The sequence below is a fragment of the Hypoxylon trugodes genome, assembly GCF_022578975.1.
Source record: "Hypoxylon trugodes strain CBS 135444 unplaced genomic scaffold F4822scaffold_5, whole genome shotgun sequence".
In the NCBI taxonomy this organism is placed as follows: domain Eukaryota; kingdom Fungi; phylum Ascomycota; class Sordariomycetes; order Xylariales; family Hypoxylaceae; genus Hypoxylon; species Hypoxylon trugodes.
The window spans coordinates 219,426-231,706 of record NW_026250020.1 but is presented as its reverse complement, the minus strand read 5'-3'; the positions used below and the strand labels follow the sequence as shown (position 1 = coordinate 231,706).

At 47.8% G+C, this 12,281-nt stretch overlaps 7 protein-coding genes across 7 annotated transcripts; 4 read left to right on the top strand and 3 right to left on the bottom strand.

The window, feature by feature from the left end:
* The first annotated feature begins 58 nt into the window (after positions 1 to 58).
* F4822DRAFT_238890 (DUF2407 C-terminal domain-containing protein) lies at positions 59 to 1,355 on the top strand. Its single transcript, XM_051454266.1, has one exon. The coding sequence runs from the start codon at positions 362 to 364 to the stop codon at positions 1,346 to 1,348; it is 987 nt and encodes a 328-aa protein (XP_051314001.1). The 5' UTR covers positions 59 to 361; the 3' UTR covers positions 1,349 to 1,355.
* Positions 1,356 to 1,777: 422 nt separating this feature from the next.
* On the bottom strand, positions 1,778 to 5,412 carry F4822DRAFT_238897 (antiviral helicase). The gene is made up of 2 exons (XM_051454267.1): positions 2,217 to 5,412; positions 1,778 to 2,165 (listed from the first exon to the last, which is right to left on the bottom strand). The coding sequence occupies exons 1-2, from the start codon at positions 5,327 to 5,329 to the stop codon at positions 1,985 to 1,987; spliced, it is 3,294 nt and encodes a 1,097-aa protein (XP_051314000.1). The 5' UTR covers positions 5,330 to 5,412; the 3' UTR covers positions 1,778 to 1,984.
* Positions 5,413 to 5,808: 396 nt separating this feature from the next.
* Positions 5,809 to 6,315, top strand: F4822DRAFT_238880 (uncharacterized protein). The gene is made up of 3 exons (XM_051454264.1): positions 5,809 to 5,904; positions 5,963 to 6,176; positions 6,259 to 6,315. Exons 2-3 carry the CDS (start codon positions 5,963 to 5,965, stop codon positions 6,285 to 6,287), a joined length of 243 nt encoding a protein of 80 aa, XP_051313999.1. The 5' UTR covers positions 5,809 to 5,904; the 3' UTR covers positions 6,288 to 6,315.
* A 385-nt stretch (positions 6,316 to 6,700) lies between these two features.
* F4822DRAFT_238882 (uncharacterized protein) lies at positions 6,701 to 8,759 on the bottom strand. The gene has a single exon (XM_051454265.1). The coding sequence runs from the start codon at positions 8,622 to 8,624 to the stop codon at positions 6,843 to 6,845; it is 1,782 nt and encodes a 593-aa protein (XP_051313998.1). The 5' UTR covers positions 8,625 to 8,759; the 3' UTR covers positions 6,701 to 6,842.
* Positions 8,760 to 9,160: 401 nt separating this feature from the next.
* Positions 9,161 to 9,976, top strand: F4822DRAFT_428845 (mitochondrial ribosomal protein; the record flags this gene model as incomplete). The annotated part of the gene is made up of 2 exons (XM_051460979.1): positions 9,161 to 9,543; positions 9,607 to 9,976. 2 exons carry the CDS (start codon positions 9,161 to 9,163, stop codon positions 9,974 to 9,976), a joined length of 753 nt encoding a protein of 250 aa, XP_051313997.1.
* A 200-nt stretch (positions 9,977 to 10,176) lies between these two features.
* F4822DRAFT_428844 (uncharacterized protein) lies at positions 10,177 to 10,466 on the bottom strand (the record flags this gene model as incomplete). Its single annotated transcript, XM_051460978.1, has 2 exons — positions 10,177 to 10,233; positions 10,287 to 10,466. The coding sequence occupies 2 exons, from the start codon at positions 10,464 to 10,466 to the stop codon at positions 10,177 to 10,179; spliced, it is 237 nt and encodes a 78-aa protein (XP_051313996.1).
* A 287-nt stretch (positions 10,467 to 10,753) lies between these two features.
* Positions 10,754 to 12,251, top strand: F4822DRAFT_238844 (NUDIX hydrolase domain-like protein). The gene is made up of 2 exons (XM_051454262.1): positions 10,754 to 11,008; positions 11,056 to 12,251. The coding sequence occupies exons 1-2, from the start codon at positions 10,953 to 10,955 to the stop codon at positions 11,951 to 11,953; spliced, it is 954 nt and encodes a 317-aa protein (XP_051313995.1). The 5' UTR covers positions 10,754 to 10,952; the 3' UTR covers positions 11,954 to 12,251.
* Positions 12,252 to 12,281: the final 30 nt, after the last annotated feature.

Genomic DNA, 12,281 nt, shown 5'->3' with positions numbered 1-12,281 from the left:
CCCTCGGGCGGGCAGCTGCAGCTAGTTCTACTAAAACCGTCTATGCTGTCACGTCATTTAGAGCTCAGAGCACCTCAGCGGCTAAAGCCCGCTAAATATCCGAATGGGTACCCGGGAAGTTCCACTAAAGAAGCTCTAAAGGCACCTCCCGGCTCCCTAAACGGACCCTGAAGTCCCTGAAGTCCCTGCCGACACGCTGTCTACAGCGGATGTTACAGGGGTGATAGCGACCCAATCTATCGGATATGGCCCTATTCCAATTTCATCCCGTCGCAACTATTACTAATTATCACCATCTCTGCTTAATCGTCTCTGGCGACATGCCTCACAGCAGGCTTCTTTCAACACCAAACACACCAAAATGACGACCTCACCACGATCTTCCCAACCATTACATCTCAAACCACCCATCCCACCTCCACCCTCCCAACCACCACTCCTCCTAACAATCCGCTTCAGCGCCTCAATCCCCGACCTCGAACTCGACATCCCACGCCCCTCCTCCACAACCGTCATATCTCTCAAACACCTAATCCGCGCGCGCCTCTCCGAGCCCAACTCCCAACGACGGTTACGCTTCATCCACGGCGGTAAAATCCTCCCCGACAGCGCAGTCCTAAGCTCCGTTCTCCGCGCACCCCCTCCACCACCACCGTCCTCCCCCTTAACCCCAAGCTACGGGCACTCGTACAACGACAGCAAAGGCAACGATGGAAAAGGAAAAGGCAAATCCATACCCGGCCGGCCGGACCCAACACTCCGAATCTACGTAAACTGTTCCATAGGCGACAGTCTAACAACCACCGAACTCGAAGCCGAAGCCCTCGCCGCATCCGCCGCTCCACCTCCTCTTTCTCCTTCACCTACAACGACTGCGTATCCGCCGTTACCGGGAACACCGCAGGTAGCTAGTACTACCACGGCGCCACGCGGTTTCGATCGCTTGTTATCCACAGGTTTCACCACGGCCGAAGTAAACCAACTACGCCTCCAATTCCGCAGCGTGCATGCTTCGCGCTATACACCTGATACCCTGCCCTCGCCTGACTCATTCCGGCGGATGGAGGATGCGTGGATCGACGATAATGGCGCCGCTGCTGCTCCCACAACCGCTACCACGACCGCTACATTCGGCGGGGGAACGGATAGCGATGAAGTCGGGCTCGTAGCTCTAGTCGACGTAATGATCCGAGGAGTTCTGACTGGATTCGTGTGGCCGTTAGGTAGTGCCGGGTGGCTTGTACGCGAGGAGGGTATGGCGAGTGGACGGTGGCGGTTTATGGTTGGTGTGGGTGTCGTGTTTAGTTTGTTGATTGGGATTATACGGAGTATTTCTGGAGAGAAGTGAACCGAATTGCCGATTAAGAGTTGGCGGATAAGTACACAAAGTGGAAGAAGATGGCTGTACTATAAGTATGCATCGGAAAGGCGTTATGGTGGGATATATCATGACATAGAACGGCGTTTGGGATTCGTCGACTACGTGTAGTCGTTGGCTGGCTTAGAGCACATATGTACGCATGAATTACATCACCAGAAGAGCAGATGAACATATCAGACGGGTTGGACATCGCCAACAGTAGCGATGCCCAGATTCTCTATCTAAGCACATTCGCAGACGCAAACTAGAAACGTTAAGAACCTTTTAAATGAGCCGCGCGCCTTAAGAAAAAGCACACGGTCCATCAGGTCCAGTCTCTGTTATTCGTTCCCGGGTCAAAGTGGTATACCGCCCCCAAACTCCAAAGCGAGAAAGTCGTATTGTTCCTAATTAGAAGCTGCTTCCATCGTTCCAAGTCCCTTGCCTCGAGGTCGCATGAATTAGTGGTAGCCTAAGAGCACCCTGCCGCCGAATTATCTCGAGTATCTGAGTAAATCTTACATCCATTCGTCCAACGTCCACCTACCAACGAATGTATGATCGCCTAAACGTGTAAAGAGAACGATAGCAAGAAAATTCGTATCCGGTTGCTGCGGAATGCCTTTACAGGTAAAGAGACTGAGCTGCCACGATATCACGACGGATCTTAGACAAACTCTCCTCAAACTTGGTTGTTAGTTCCTCACTTCCCATGACTTTTCCTGCCTGTGCCATTTGGCGTAGTAGCTCTTCGAGTCGACGGAACAGACGAATCAAGGAGCCCTCGTATGCATCGGTCATTTTGCTAGATTATTCATTAGTGTTTAATTAAAATAGTATCAATTATGCCACTTACCAGACATCAGCGAAAGACTTTCCATTGGCCCACGCGTAGACCGTCTCCATGAGTTGCCACTTCAAGCTTGCGACATACTCTTCTTCGTTAACCTCGAGCTTGCTTTCTTGACTAACTTTAGCGATAATTCGTGCTTGAGCTTGTACCTGTGTGTATGGCTTCATCAGTTCCTCAGGCAGAGCTTGTGCCTCAACCTTCTCTTCAAATATGAAAACACTTAGAATAGCAGCGCATAGCTCGGGGGAGAGCTCGTTGAAGAATCGGTTGAAGAGTAGCTCAGACAACAATAACTCGTGACCTTCTGTAGAGGAGATCTCGCAAGCCACACGAGCCTTCATCTGCACCACTTCGGATTCGTTAATGAAACCAAGACGACGGAGGACACGCTTCCTCGACTTGAGTTCATCCAGCTGCGCAATAGAATGGGCCTTAGCGATCTTTTTCTTGAGAGCCTTGATCTCATCGTTACGTGCAATCTTGGCCGAATACTGTTCCCAGAGGCCGGGCAGCATAGGCGAACCGTGAAGTGGGTTAGCTAGAAGTCGTGATTCGAGAACTTCAATCTTGCGGAGAAGCTTCTTGAACGAATCGTCGGTGATATTCATGTTCTCAATAGGATCTAAGACCGGTAATCCATCAGGGAAGCGGCGTTCAACCTCCTTAAGCGACTTGAGAAGCTGCTTACGAACCGCCTCGACATCCTCTCGCGACTTTACATCTTTAGGCATGAACACTCTTATTTGACTCAGTGCTTTGATGCATGTAAGCATGCAAGGTATGGCCTCGAAGATGCTGTCTTGGTTGGGATCACTAGCTCGGGCTCCTTCTGGCATCTCGGATGAAGGGTTCGCGGGTCCAAACGGATCACAGGCCGGGTCGAGACGAAGGAACACGTCTATGAAATATGATTCTTGAGGTTCGTACTCCTTCTCGCCAAACTTAGGTTCTTTGCGCTTGGTGACGCTAACGATAACACCCCAGCCAAAATCCTTGCCCGTCTTCGGGTGGGCAATCTGTACGAGTCTTCCTGGTTGGAGATACTCGATACAGTAATTAGGATGTTGAATGACTGCCAACATATCCTTGGTGTACTGCGATATCTGCTGCCTCAAGCCATAATAATCCTTGATAGTAGCCTCATCGGGGATGATCATTTCGTCTCGCGCTTTCTGTAGCTTCATCAACTCATGTTCCAGGCCGGCAACGCTGGCGGTGTTCTGGAATTGGAAGAAGCAGTTCTCTAGCATGAACTCGGGGTTAATGGCGTCGATTCGGAGTAGGTTCAAAACCATGTTATATCCTAGATAGAAAGCAGAGTTGAGACGATCTTGTTGACCGACGACGATGTTCTTCGCTGTATCCGGCTCCATTTTATCGTCAATCATCATGATGACAATACCACGTTCATCAAGACCTCGACGACCGGCACGTCCTGACATTTGGATGTATTCCGAAGGGGTCAAAGGTCGAACGGAGCTACCATCCCACTTTGTGACCTTGGTAAAGACGACTGTCTTCGCCGGCATGTTCAATCCAATGGAGAAAGTTTCGGTTGCAAAGAGGACCTTGATGAGGCCTTCTTGGAACAGAATTTCAATTGTTTCCTTGAGAATGGGTAAAAGACCGGAGTGATGAACACCTATTCCCTTCTCCAACAGCGGGAGAATGTTCTGTATTTGGGGCAATTCGCGATCGTCTTCCGATAGAGATTCGATGGCACTCATAAAGACCTTTCGCACCATAGCCTTCTCGCTTTCGTCGTTGAATGCAAACTTCGATGTAGTAAGAGCCATCATCTCACAATCTCTCTTGCTGAAGTTGAAAACAATGACTGGGTTGAAGTTCTTGTTCATAATCATCTTGACGATTTTCTGGATATCAGCTGAGCTATCGCTGTTGGCTCCCTTGAACGACTTCTTGTGCTTTCCCTTGCCCTTTTGCTTAGCATCAACATCGTTGGCTTCGGCCGCTTTGCGCTCTTCGATAAGTTGCATAGTCCTATTGAAGTTGTGTTCGCGGAAGACACCTTTCTCATCCACCACCAGGAATATGCCTGATCCACCGGCCGGGAAGAAATAATTCTGTAGAGGGGTAGGCCTAAAATCGGTATAGACGACATGGCAGGCTTGTCGATGTATCTTTGCGATCCATTCAGCGAATTGGAAGGCGTTGGGGATAGTGGCGGATAGGAACACGTATCGGACTTTGTCCGGGAGGAGGATAATCGTTTCTTCCCAGACGACACCACGCGACTTGTCTCGCATATAGTGGATCTCGTCGAACACGACCCAGGCTACTTCTCGCATGATTTCAGAGCCACGGTACAACATAGATCGCAAAATTTCGGTCGTCATGACCAGGCAGCTGGCGGTGGGGTTAATGGTGACATCGCCGGTCATGAGACCAACATCCCCAAATGCCTCGTTGAATTCTCGGTATTTCTGGTTGCTCAACGCCTTGATGGGACTAGTATAGATAACTCGTTGGTTCTTCTTGAGACAGTGTGCAATGGCATACTCGGCTACGACAGTCTTTCCCGCACTCGTATGCGCCGACACTAGGACACTCTCATCTCGTTCAATAGAGGAGATCGAGAGGCGCTGGAAGGGATCGAGGGTGAAAGGCCAAGTGCGTGCGGGATTCTCGGGTGGCTTGTGTTCAGATAGTGGTACGTACTCGTAATCGAGATCTGGCGGAAGTGCGACCTGGTGTTGGATATTGTGCGACAGGACAAGGGCTGCTTCGTCTTTCGTCGGAGCAAATCCTGCGGCGGCTGCGACCTCTCTGGATTCTGCAGTTTCGAACGTATCCGTCATTACGGGTTCTGCAGCACCATCTTTTCGTCTTCGCTTGCTATCTCCTTGATTCTCTGAGGTAGCTTCTTCGACTTCGTCTTCCTCGGGCGACGTAGGCGCAATATCGGCCATGTCAACTTCTGGCGCGGATGGTGTAGAAGCAGCAGCAGCGGATCCATTTTTCATTCCACCATCAGCCTTGCGCTTCTTACTCTTCTTCTTAGGTCGAGTCGGGTTTTTTGTTATGAAGGGTTGCTGAGGCTCGGACTTGTCCTTACTAGAAGGTTGGTCGTCGAAAACATCGAAGAGGTCGTCCATTGTTAGCTGTTGAGAGATCGATCGATCTCACAATAAAAGAACAATTGATGAGATAAATTAAGACAACTTCTCTGACGCGTCCCCACCACGCCAACTGACAACTCCCAGGAAGGTCTGAGTAGCTTCAGTTGGTATTGAACGCGAATCAAGGCTTCAATTCCTTAAGTTTAAAAAGAAGTTGATGAGCGCTGATGGAGAAAGTGAGCGCAAGTAGCGTTAACTTTTTTTCTCGGCGATGTAAAAAATAAAACCGGGCCGTGGCAGAAAATGAAAGAGGTGGGACGTACGGAGATCGTAGGCAGGCGGTGAAGAATGGGACCGGGCACCGTGCTACTTATGTAAGTTTATGGGTCCACCACAGCTGTTGCGTCAGTTTGTTACAGTACATAGGTACATACTTAGTACCCACACAGTGCTTACCCTTAGATTAACCGAGGACCGAATCATGGTACAATGTACTTATCGAATCATCGTTCGATCAATTCATTCAACTTTTACGAAGTCGAGGCTCCACGAAGTTATACAAAAGACATATCTCTCCACTCCTCAACCTCGAAATAGTTACTATCGTGAAGGTAGCTATAAATCCTCAATTGGAAAATTAAAGTTCACTTGACTAATTGACACGATTAGATGTTCGCTCAATCCGCCGCCCGCGCCAGCCCGCGCATCACCTCCCTCATCAGCCGTAGGGCTTTCCACGCAACCCGAGCTCGTCTCTCCTCGCCGTACCACTACCCTGAGGGTCCCTACTCAAACTTGCCCTTCAACACCAAGACCCGATTCTTCGCCGTTCGATACTGGCTATACATGTTCACCGGATTCTTCGCCCCCGTCGGTATTGCCGGTGCGTTATTTCCTCGATTTCCTTTCATTCGCAATTGGGGATCTATGTTATAGAGAGAAGATAGCTAACACACTTGATATAGTCTGGCAAACCAAGAAGCCCAAGGCTTAAACATCGGGTGTTTCATGGGCGGTGATACGATTATGACAGAAAAGTCTCTATAGAATTACCTCGGCTGAAGAGGGACGGCAAAGGAGCACGATGCAAATTGTACATATAACTGGCAATAAACATTGAGGCCATCGCTACAACACGATTCCATTTGTCTCCATTCATCAGGAATATTACAGCGTGACATTGACCTGGTCTCATAATATACCAAGTTGTATATGCCATTAATGGCGTCCAAAGATATCGAATATCGCTTAAAGATCAGGTTCATATATCCAAAAGATTCCCATGAAACTTTTGGGGGATGTATTGTTTAAACAATCGCAGTATTTTGTGTAATGCTTCACTGACAGGCATCGCAAACACGCGAAGAGCAGCCACACGGAAATTTTGTTCAAATAGCGTAAATGTATATGCATCCAAGTCTATATGTGTGCCATGCCAATATGTACAAGATGCTTGGTATCAATCATTCGCTGCCGCCAGCTTTGGTCATTACGTAGTTTACAAAAATCCCTTTTTCCTTTTTCCATATCATTCCTGCATAGGTCCTGACTATACATAGAAGCCTCGTTGCTTCATGAGTTTACGAAGAAACTCCATCATAAATTGTGAGTTCGCCGCGTCCAGGTCCCATCTACTTCTCAGATTCTCATATATGTCTAGGATCTCGTCCCTAGTGGCAGATCTAGAAAAGGCTCTTAATATAGCCATTGCCACCCACGTGCTGATATATAGCCCGTCAGACTGAGCATCCAGGGCGTCTAAGAAGGCGCCCCATACATTGATTAGCCTCTGTGTTGACCAATCCGATCCGGGGCCCCCGTGCTTGCCGAAAGCTTTAAAAAGGGCAAGAAATATTGCACCATGAAGTGGGAGATTGAAGGATTTCATTTCATCGAGTAATTGCGCCACTGTAGAGAGATCACCTAGTTTTGGCCCAAAATGGTTGACCAAGAGACGGTATGTTTGAAGATTCGGGGAGGTGACTGCGGCCTGCTGGAAATTCGGCTGCATCTCAGGGTGTCTCTTTGCAATTTTAGCGAACATCATCAGCACTTTAGTGATATTCTTTTGCATAGTGTAGTCGATATTTGGCGGTATACGGTTGATCGTCTTAGCCGAGCTCTTCATCTTATCATAGACTCTCATTGCGGAATCCTCTTCTCCGGATGCGAGAAATCCAGATATGACACAGTTGAGCACAGTTGAGTCGATTACTTCGCCTGACTCCACCATCTCCTTATAAGCAGCTCTCACTCCACCACTATCTTGCTTCAAACCAAAGTAGTGTATCAGACTAACGTGGTGATACCGATTGAATTGATAACCACGGCTTATCATTTCCTGGTAGACCATCTCGGCGAGGTGTAATTTGCCTGCCTTCGATGCAACATCGAAAAGAATATTGAATGTCACGTCGGAAGCTCTAACACCGGAGACACGTTCCATCTCCCGCCAAAGATGAAGCGCAGACTCGACTTCCACGTCCGTTGACCTTCCAACATATCGACTAGCAAAGGACATAGCGGTGTTCCATTCAAACGTAGTCAGGGGGAAGCCACTATTCCTTACGTCTGTCACCACCGAAAAATAGCGCAACATAGACTTGTAATCTTTTCGCTCAGTCCTACTAAGGACTGCGAATAATTGGTGCCTCAATTGTGACGTGATATGGGATGCACGGGGTTCTGGAAGTGATTGGAATAGATCATATATCGCATCCAAGTCCGCTCTACCAGGACGCCTGAGTTTAAGGAGTACTGCTTTTTGTAACTTCCGAACAATCTCGTCTATTTCGGGGTCTGTAGTATGCCTAGAATCAACGGACTGGAGGTTGACATCTTCTCTCCTATTTGATACTGAAAGACGGGGGCCATCTGCAGGGGCATATCTCCGTAGATATGGATCTCTTAAGAATTCAAGGTGGTCTTCTACAGACGTATCTTCATATTGGCCAACAATGTCGAGAAGTTCTTGTTTTGGTCTGATCCCACCTGCCACCTCTGCAACTGCATGGTTCCATCTGCGGCTATATGAGAAAAAACCTTGGTTGGAATGTGTAGAACTAAGCAGCCGGGAACCCGAAGTCGCTACGGTCGAGATGACACGCCTCGAAAAGATAACAGCGGAAAATCCGTTACGCTTCCGCCTATTTGGGGCCGCACCTTTGCGGCCTGTGACAGCGAGAACACCGCTGCAAATAGGATTCCTATACTCATCGCGAGTCGTGCTACATATCGAGGGCGACGAGGGCTTCGAGGTCACGGCCGGCGGGGGTCGGCAAGAGAGTATCGCGCCACAAATGGACCCATCAATTCGAGTAAAGATTCTCATGGGCTGTCCCGCATGGTGGTCCGATCATTACAGCCTCTATATGTTGGTTGAAGGCATGAAAATGACGGAGGGGGTGGGTATTTCGAAACCGAGCGATTCGAACTTTTCCTTGTGACGATATAAACGAAATTGATTTATTGCGGCAGTAAAAAAAAAGCAATTGATAAGGTGCTACGGGGGGTTCCACTTAACTCCGACAGAATAGGATACCCATCCTACCCTTTATCTAAGTACTTTTAAGTATTTTAGTGAGATTATCACGCAATTAGCGCCTAATCTAAGCCAGCAGTACTAAATGTTAAGCTCAAGTACTTCACGGCTAGTACTGCAAAGCTGTTGATAACGGATAATTGATTGTTCCAATCTTTTCTAGCTCCACCATTCACCCTTCTAGCGGCGCCACCTTTAAACATTTATTTCCTTACGGATTCAATTCGAGACCCGCGAGACAACGACGACATAGCGCCAATTGCTTAAGCTCTGCACTCCTTTACGCAGATAAAGTCGGCCAGCCCCGAAGGCCGCATTACTGCACCATGGGCGGTCAAAGACAGATTCTACCCAGTCGGATATTTCAGACGGCAACGACGTTATTGAACCACCGAATTGTCCCCTACGCAAAAGTCCAAATACCGATATGGTATAAAGTCGTCGAATCGATACCCCCTTCCGAAATCCTCACTAGACCTTTCCCTCCTCAGCACAAGAAGCAAAATCCGAAGGCGCGGAGACCAAGCAGATTATTCCAACCACAACAATTAGTATACGAAGAAGATGAATTACGGGCAACATTCTACAAAGACCACCCTTGGGAATTGGCAAGACCTAGGATGATACTCGAGGTGGATGGAAGAGATGCGCTCAGATATGATTGGTCTAAGGGATTGAGACAACCCGGCATGCCTCTGTGTGGTGAATCGTAAGCGTTCCCGGAACTGAGTGAGTGAGGCTAGGCTATGAAATGAATTGACCATTTCTTTAGTGTCGTCCAACGCCAATTATGGATGATGTATAACGTCCCAGGCATAACAAAAGACCAAGCATACGATATAGTACGGCGAGAATTTTACGCGATGCGACAAGAGGAAGAAGTCGAGTTAAGGATAGCTAAAGAAGAGGCTCAGATGGTAGGAGCCTACTTCGGCAAGACCTTCTCGCAAGTCGGTACACAGCTTGAGGACGAACAGTACGAGAAATGGAAGAGATGGGCAGGCAAGCAAATCGAATTGGTCCGAGCAGAGCAGGACTCGGCATATACTAGCTTCGGAAACGAAACCGAAGCCGAAGCTGACAGCGTCGATTTGGACCAAGCTACCGAAGCAGTGGAAGAGAGCGTGCCTATACGGAGATAGGTCCAATAATAAATCCCATAAACTCGATGTAGAATAACTGTACAAATCCCGCAAACAAATTACTAAAATCCTCCTCGGCGCTTTCATTAACTTTCTCAGTCAATGAGTAAATGGGGTATAACGATATGATCCTGCGCTTAATGTCCATAAAATGGTCCAAATTCCCTCAACTTAACAATGGGTATCTTTTCAAAACACAATCACTCCTCTAACTTAACACCACCCAGCTGCTCTATTCGATGTAGGTAGGTTTGTCGCTATGGTTGTGTTAGAAGAAACTAAATGCACAGCGCATCACTTTTGAACTCACAATAGCTTTCAGTTTCTCTTTGTCCTTCTCGTTGGAAGCTCTAGTGACGAGCTGTGATAGAAGAACACAAGCTTCTTCATAGTATTTTCGAGCGAAGGCATGAGATTGGGTATTATCGAGTTGAACAGCTGTGTTAGCCTTTGCCAAAGCCGTGGCCATCATTGCCTTTGAGGAAGGCATCTTGGCCGAAGAATCGTTTGCGTTCAAAATGAGAAATGATAAAATTGTTGACAATGGTAGAATATGAAGGATATAAGATGAAACTCCATTGGGCATTGGTGACACAAGATGAGTTGAGGAGATGGGATGATCTGATAACCAGGAGGGGCACAGGGCACAGGGGGTACCGGGGTTCAAGGGTTCAGGGGGTGCGGGTACCCGCATATTCGCTTAAGTGGTTACCGGACTCAGATGTCAGTGGATGTCGCGCATTTACACGGCACAGCCCGTATGGTACGTACTTCTTACCCTATACTGTAAGTGGGACAAGCTTCATGATACCGTCAAACACAGCCCGTATGACATGCTCAATTTCAACTTATAATTGAAACTACTTAATTTCTCAAATAATTCAAAGCGAATTATAACCTCTATATTTGCAATCAAGTTTCATATCGGGAAGTATTTTCGTCTTATAATCAAATTGAGATATCCCAATCTAAAACAATGGCTGGTGACCCCAACAAGAGGTCATACCTCTCACTAATACAAACATTCGACAAGTAAGCATCTTCATACTATAGATATACAATATCTAATAATTTTCAAGTTTCCCATATGACATTGTACCCTCAGAGGAATATTACCTCTTATATCTACCCAATGACAAGCAACCACATGGATATCTACTTCCCGAGACAGTCGAGAAGATGCCCTGGACTTCGGACTTTCTAATTGACCACACAAGCCACAAGAGAAGCGTCAACGTCATAAACTCCTCGGACGGCAAAGACACAGCCAATGCCATCAATGTGGCGTTCGCCAAGCTGATCAATATATGCATCGAGAGAGACATCTTCCACATCATAGCCGGGGTGCACAGCGAGCCTTTCTCCATCGTTAGTGCACAGTATCCCGTGCATATGGAGCGGTTCGCTTCTGCGCTTTTCGGTATTACTAGTCGGGGCTCGTACATAACGGCGTACACTAAGGCGGCCGATGGTACACTGAAATTATGGATTGGTAGGAGAGCAGCGCATCTGTACACAAGCCCCGGCATGCTCGATGGAACGGTGGCGGGCGGGATAAAAGCGGGCTCTACACCCCTCGATACCGCCATCCACGAAGCCGACGAAGAGGCTTCGCTGCCGGAAGCACTGGTGCGCAAGCATATACGGCCCGTCGGAGTGCTCACGTATATCAGTGTTACAGGCCCGGAGTTCCCAGGCGAGAAGGGTTTAGTTATTCCGGATGTGATATATGTCCATGACTTAGAGCTTCCCAGTGACGTTATCCCGAAGCCAAATGACGATGAGGTGGAGACTTTCTACAGTATGACGGTTGAGGAGGTGCAGAAGGCGTTGTTGAATGGAGAGTTTAAACCGGATACGGCGGCGGTGTTGATTGACTTTTTTATTCGGCATGGGGTTATAAATCCGGAGAATGAGAGGGATTATGTGGAGATTAATATGCGGTTGCATCGTCGATTGCCGTTTAGAACGCCTTAGAATTACGAGGATGGGGGTTGAAGAACAGTGTTGAAAAAATAGAGCGGCTTTACGGATGACGAAAAGATATGCAGTTGTCTAGACATATTAGACACGGAGACTAGAGAGGGATATGCTTGCTGAAATTATTAGAAGCTCTGTTAAGATTATTGGCGGCCCGTCCCAACATTAAGAATTCAAGCCAAAAGTGTGGCAGAGTCACCTACGATCCAACCGTAGAACTTACAGAGACAAAAACAATCTACGGCGCACATTTGACTACGATGCATCAGAGCCTGAAGTATCACGAGATAGAAGACAGAGAAGTGTTAATAAAATCATTCGTGAT

Excerpts from the sequence above, each read along its gene's own strand:
- F4822DRAFT_238890 (XM_051454266.1), top strand. The coding sequence starts at position 362 with ATGACGACCTCACCACGATCTTCCCAACCATTACATCTCAAACCACCC.
- F4822DRAFT_238897 (XM_051454267.1), bottom strand. The coding sequence starts at position 5,329 with ATGGACGACCTCTTCGATGTTTTCGACGACCAACCTTCTAGTAAGGAC. Across the intron at positions 2,166-2,216 it reads AAGTCTTTCGCTGATGTCTG|CAAAATGACCGATGCATACG; the intron begins GTAAGTGGCATA and ends TGAATAATCTAG.
- F4822DRAFT_238880 (XM_051454264.1), top strand. The coding sequence starts at position 5,963 with ATGTTCGCTCAATCCGCCGCCCGCGCCAGCCCGCGCATCACCTCCCTC. Across the intron at positions 6,177-6,258 it reads CGCCCCCGTCGGTATTGCCG|TCTGGCAAACCAAGAAGCCC; the intron begins GTGCGTTATTTC and ends CACTTGATATAG.
- F4822DRAFT_238882 (XM_051454265.1), bottom strand. The coding sequence starts at position 8,624 with ATGAGAATCTTTACTCGAATTGATGGGTCCATTTGTGGCGCGATACTC.
- F4822DRAFT_238844 (XM_051454262.1), top strand. The coding sequence starts at position 10,953 with ATGGCTGGTGACCCCAACAAGAGGTCATACCTCTCACTAATACAAACA. Across the intron at positions 11,009-11,055 it reads CTAATACAAACATTCGACAA|TTTCCCATATGACATTGTAC; the intron begins GTAAGCATCTTC and ends ATAATTTTCAAG.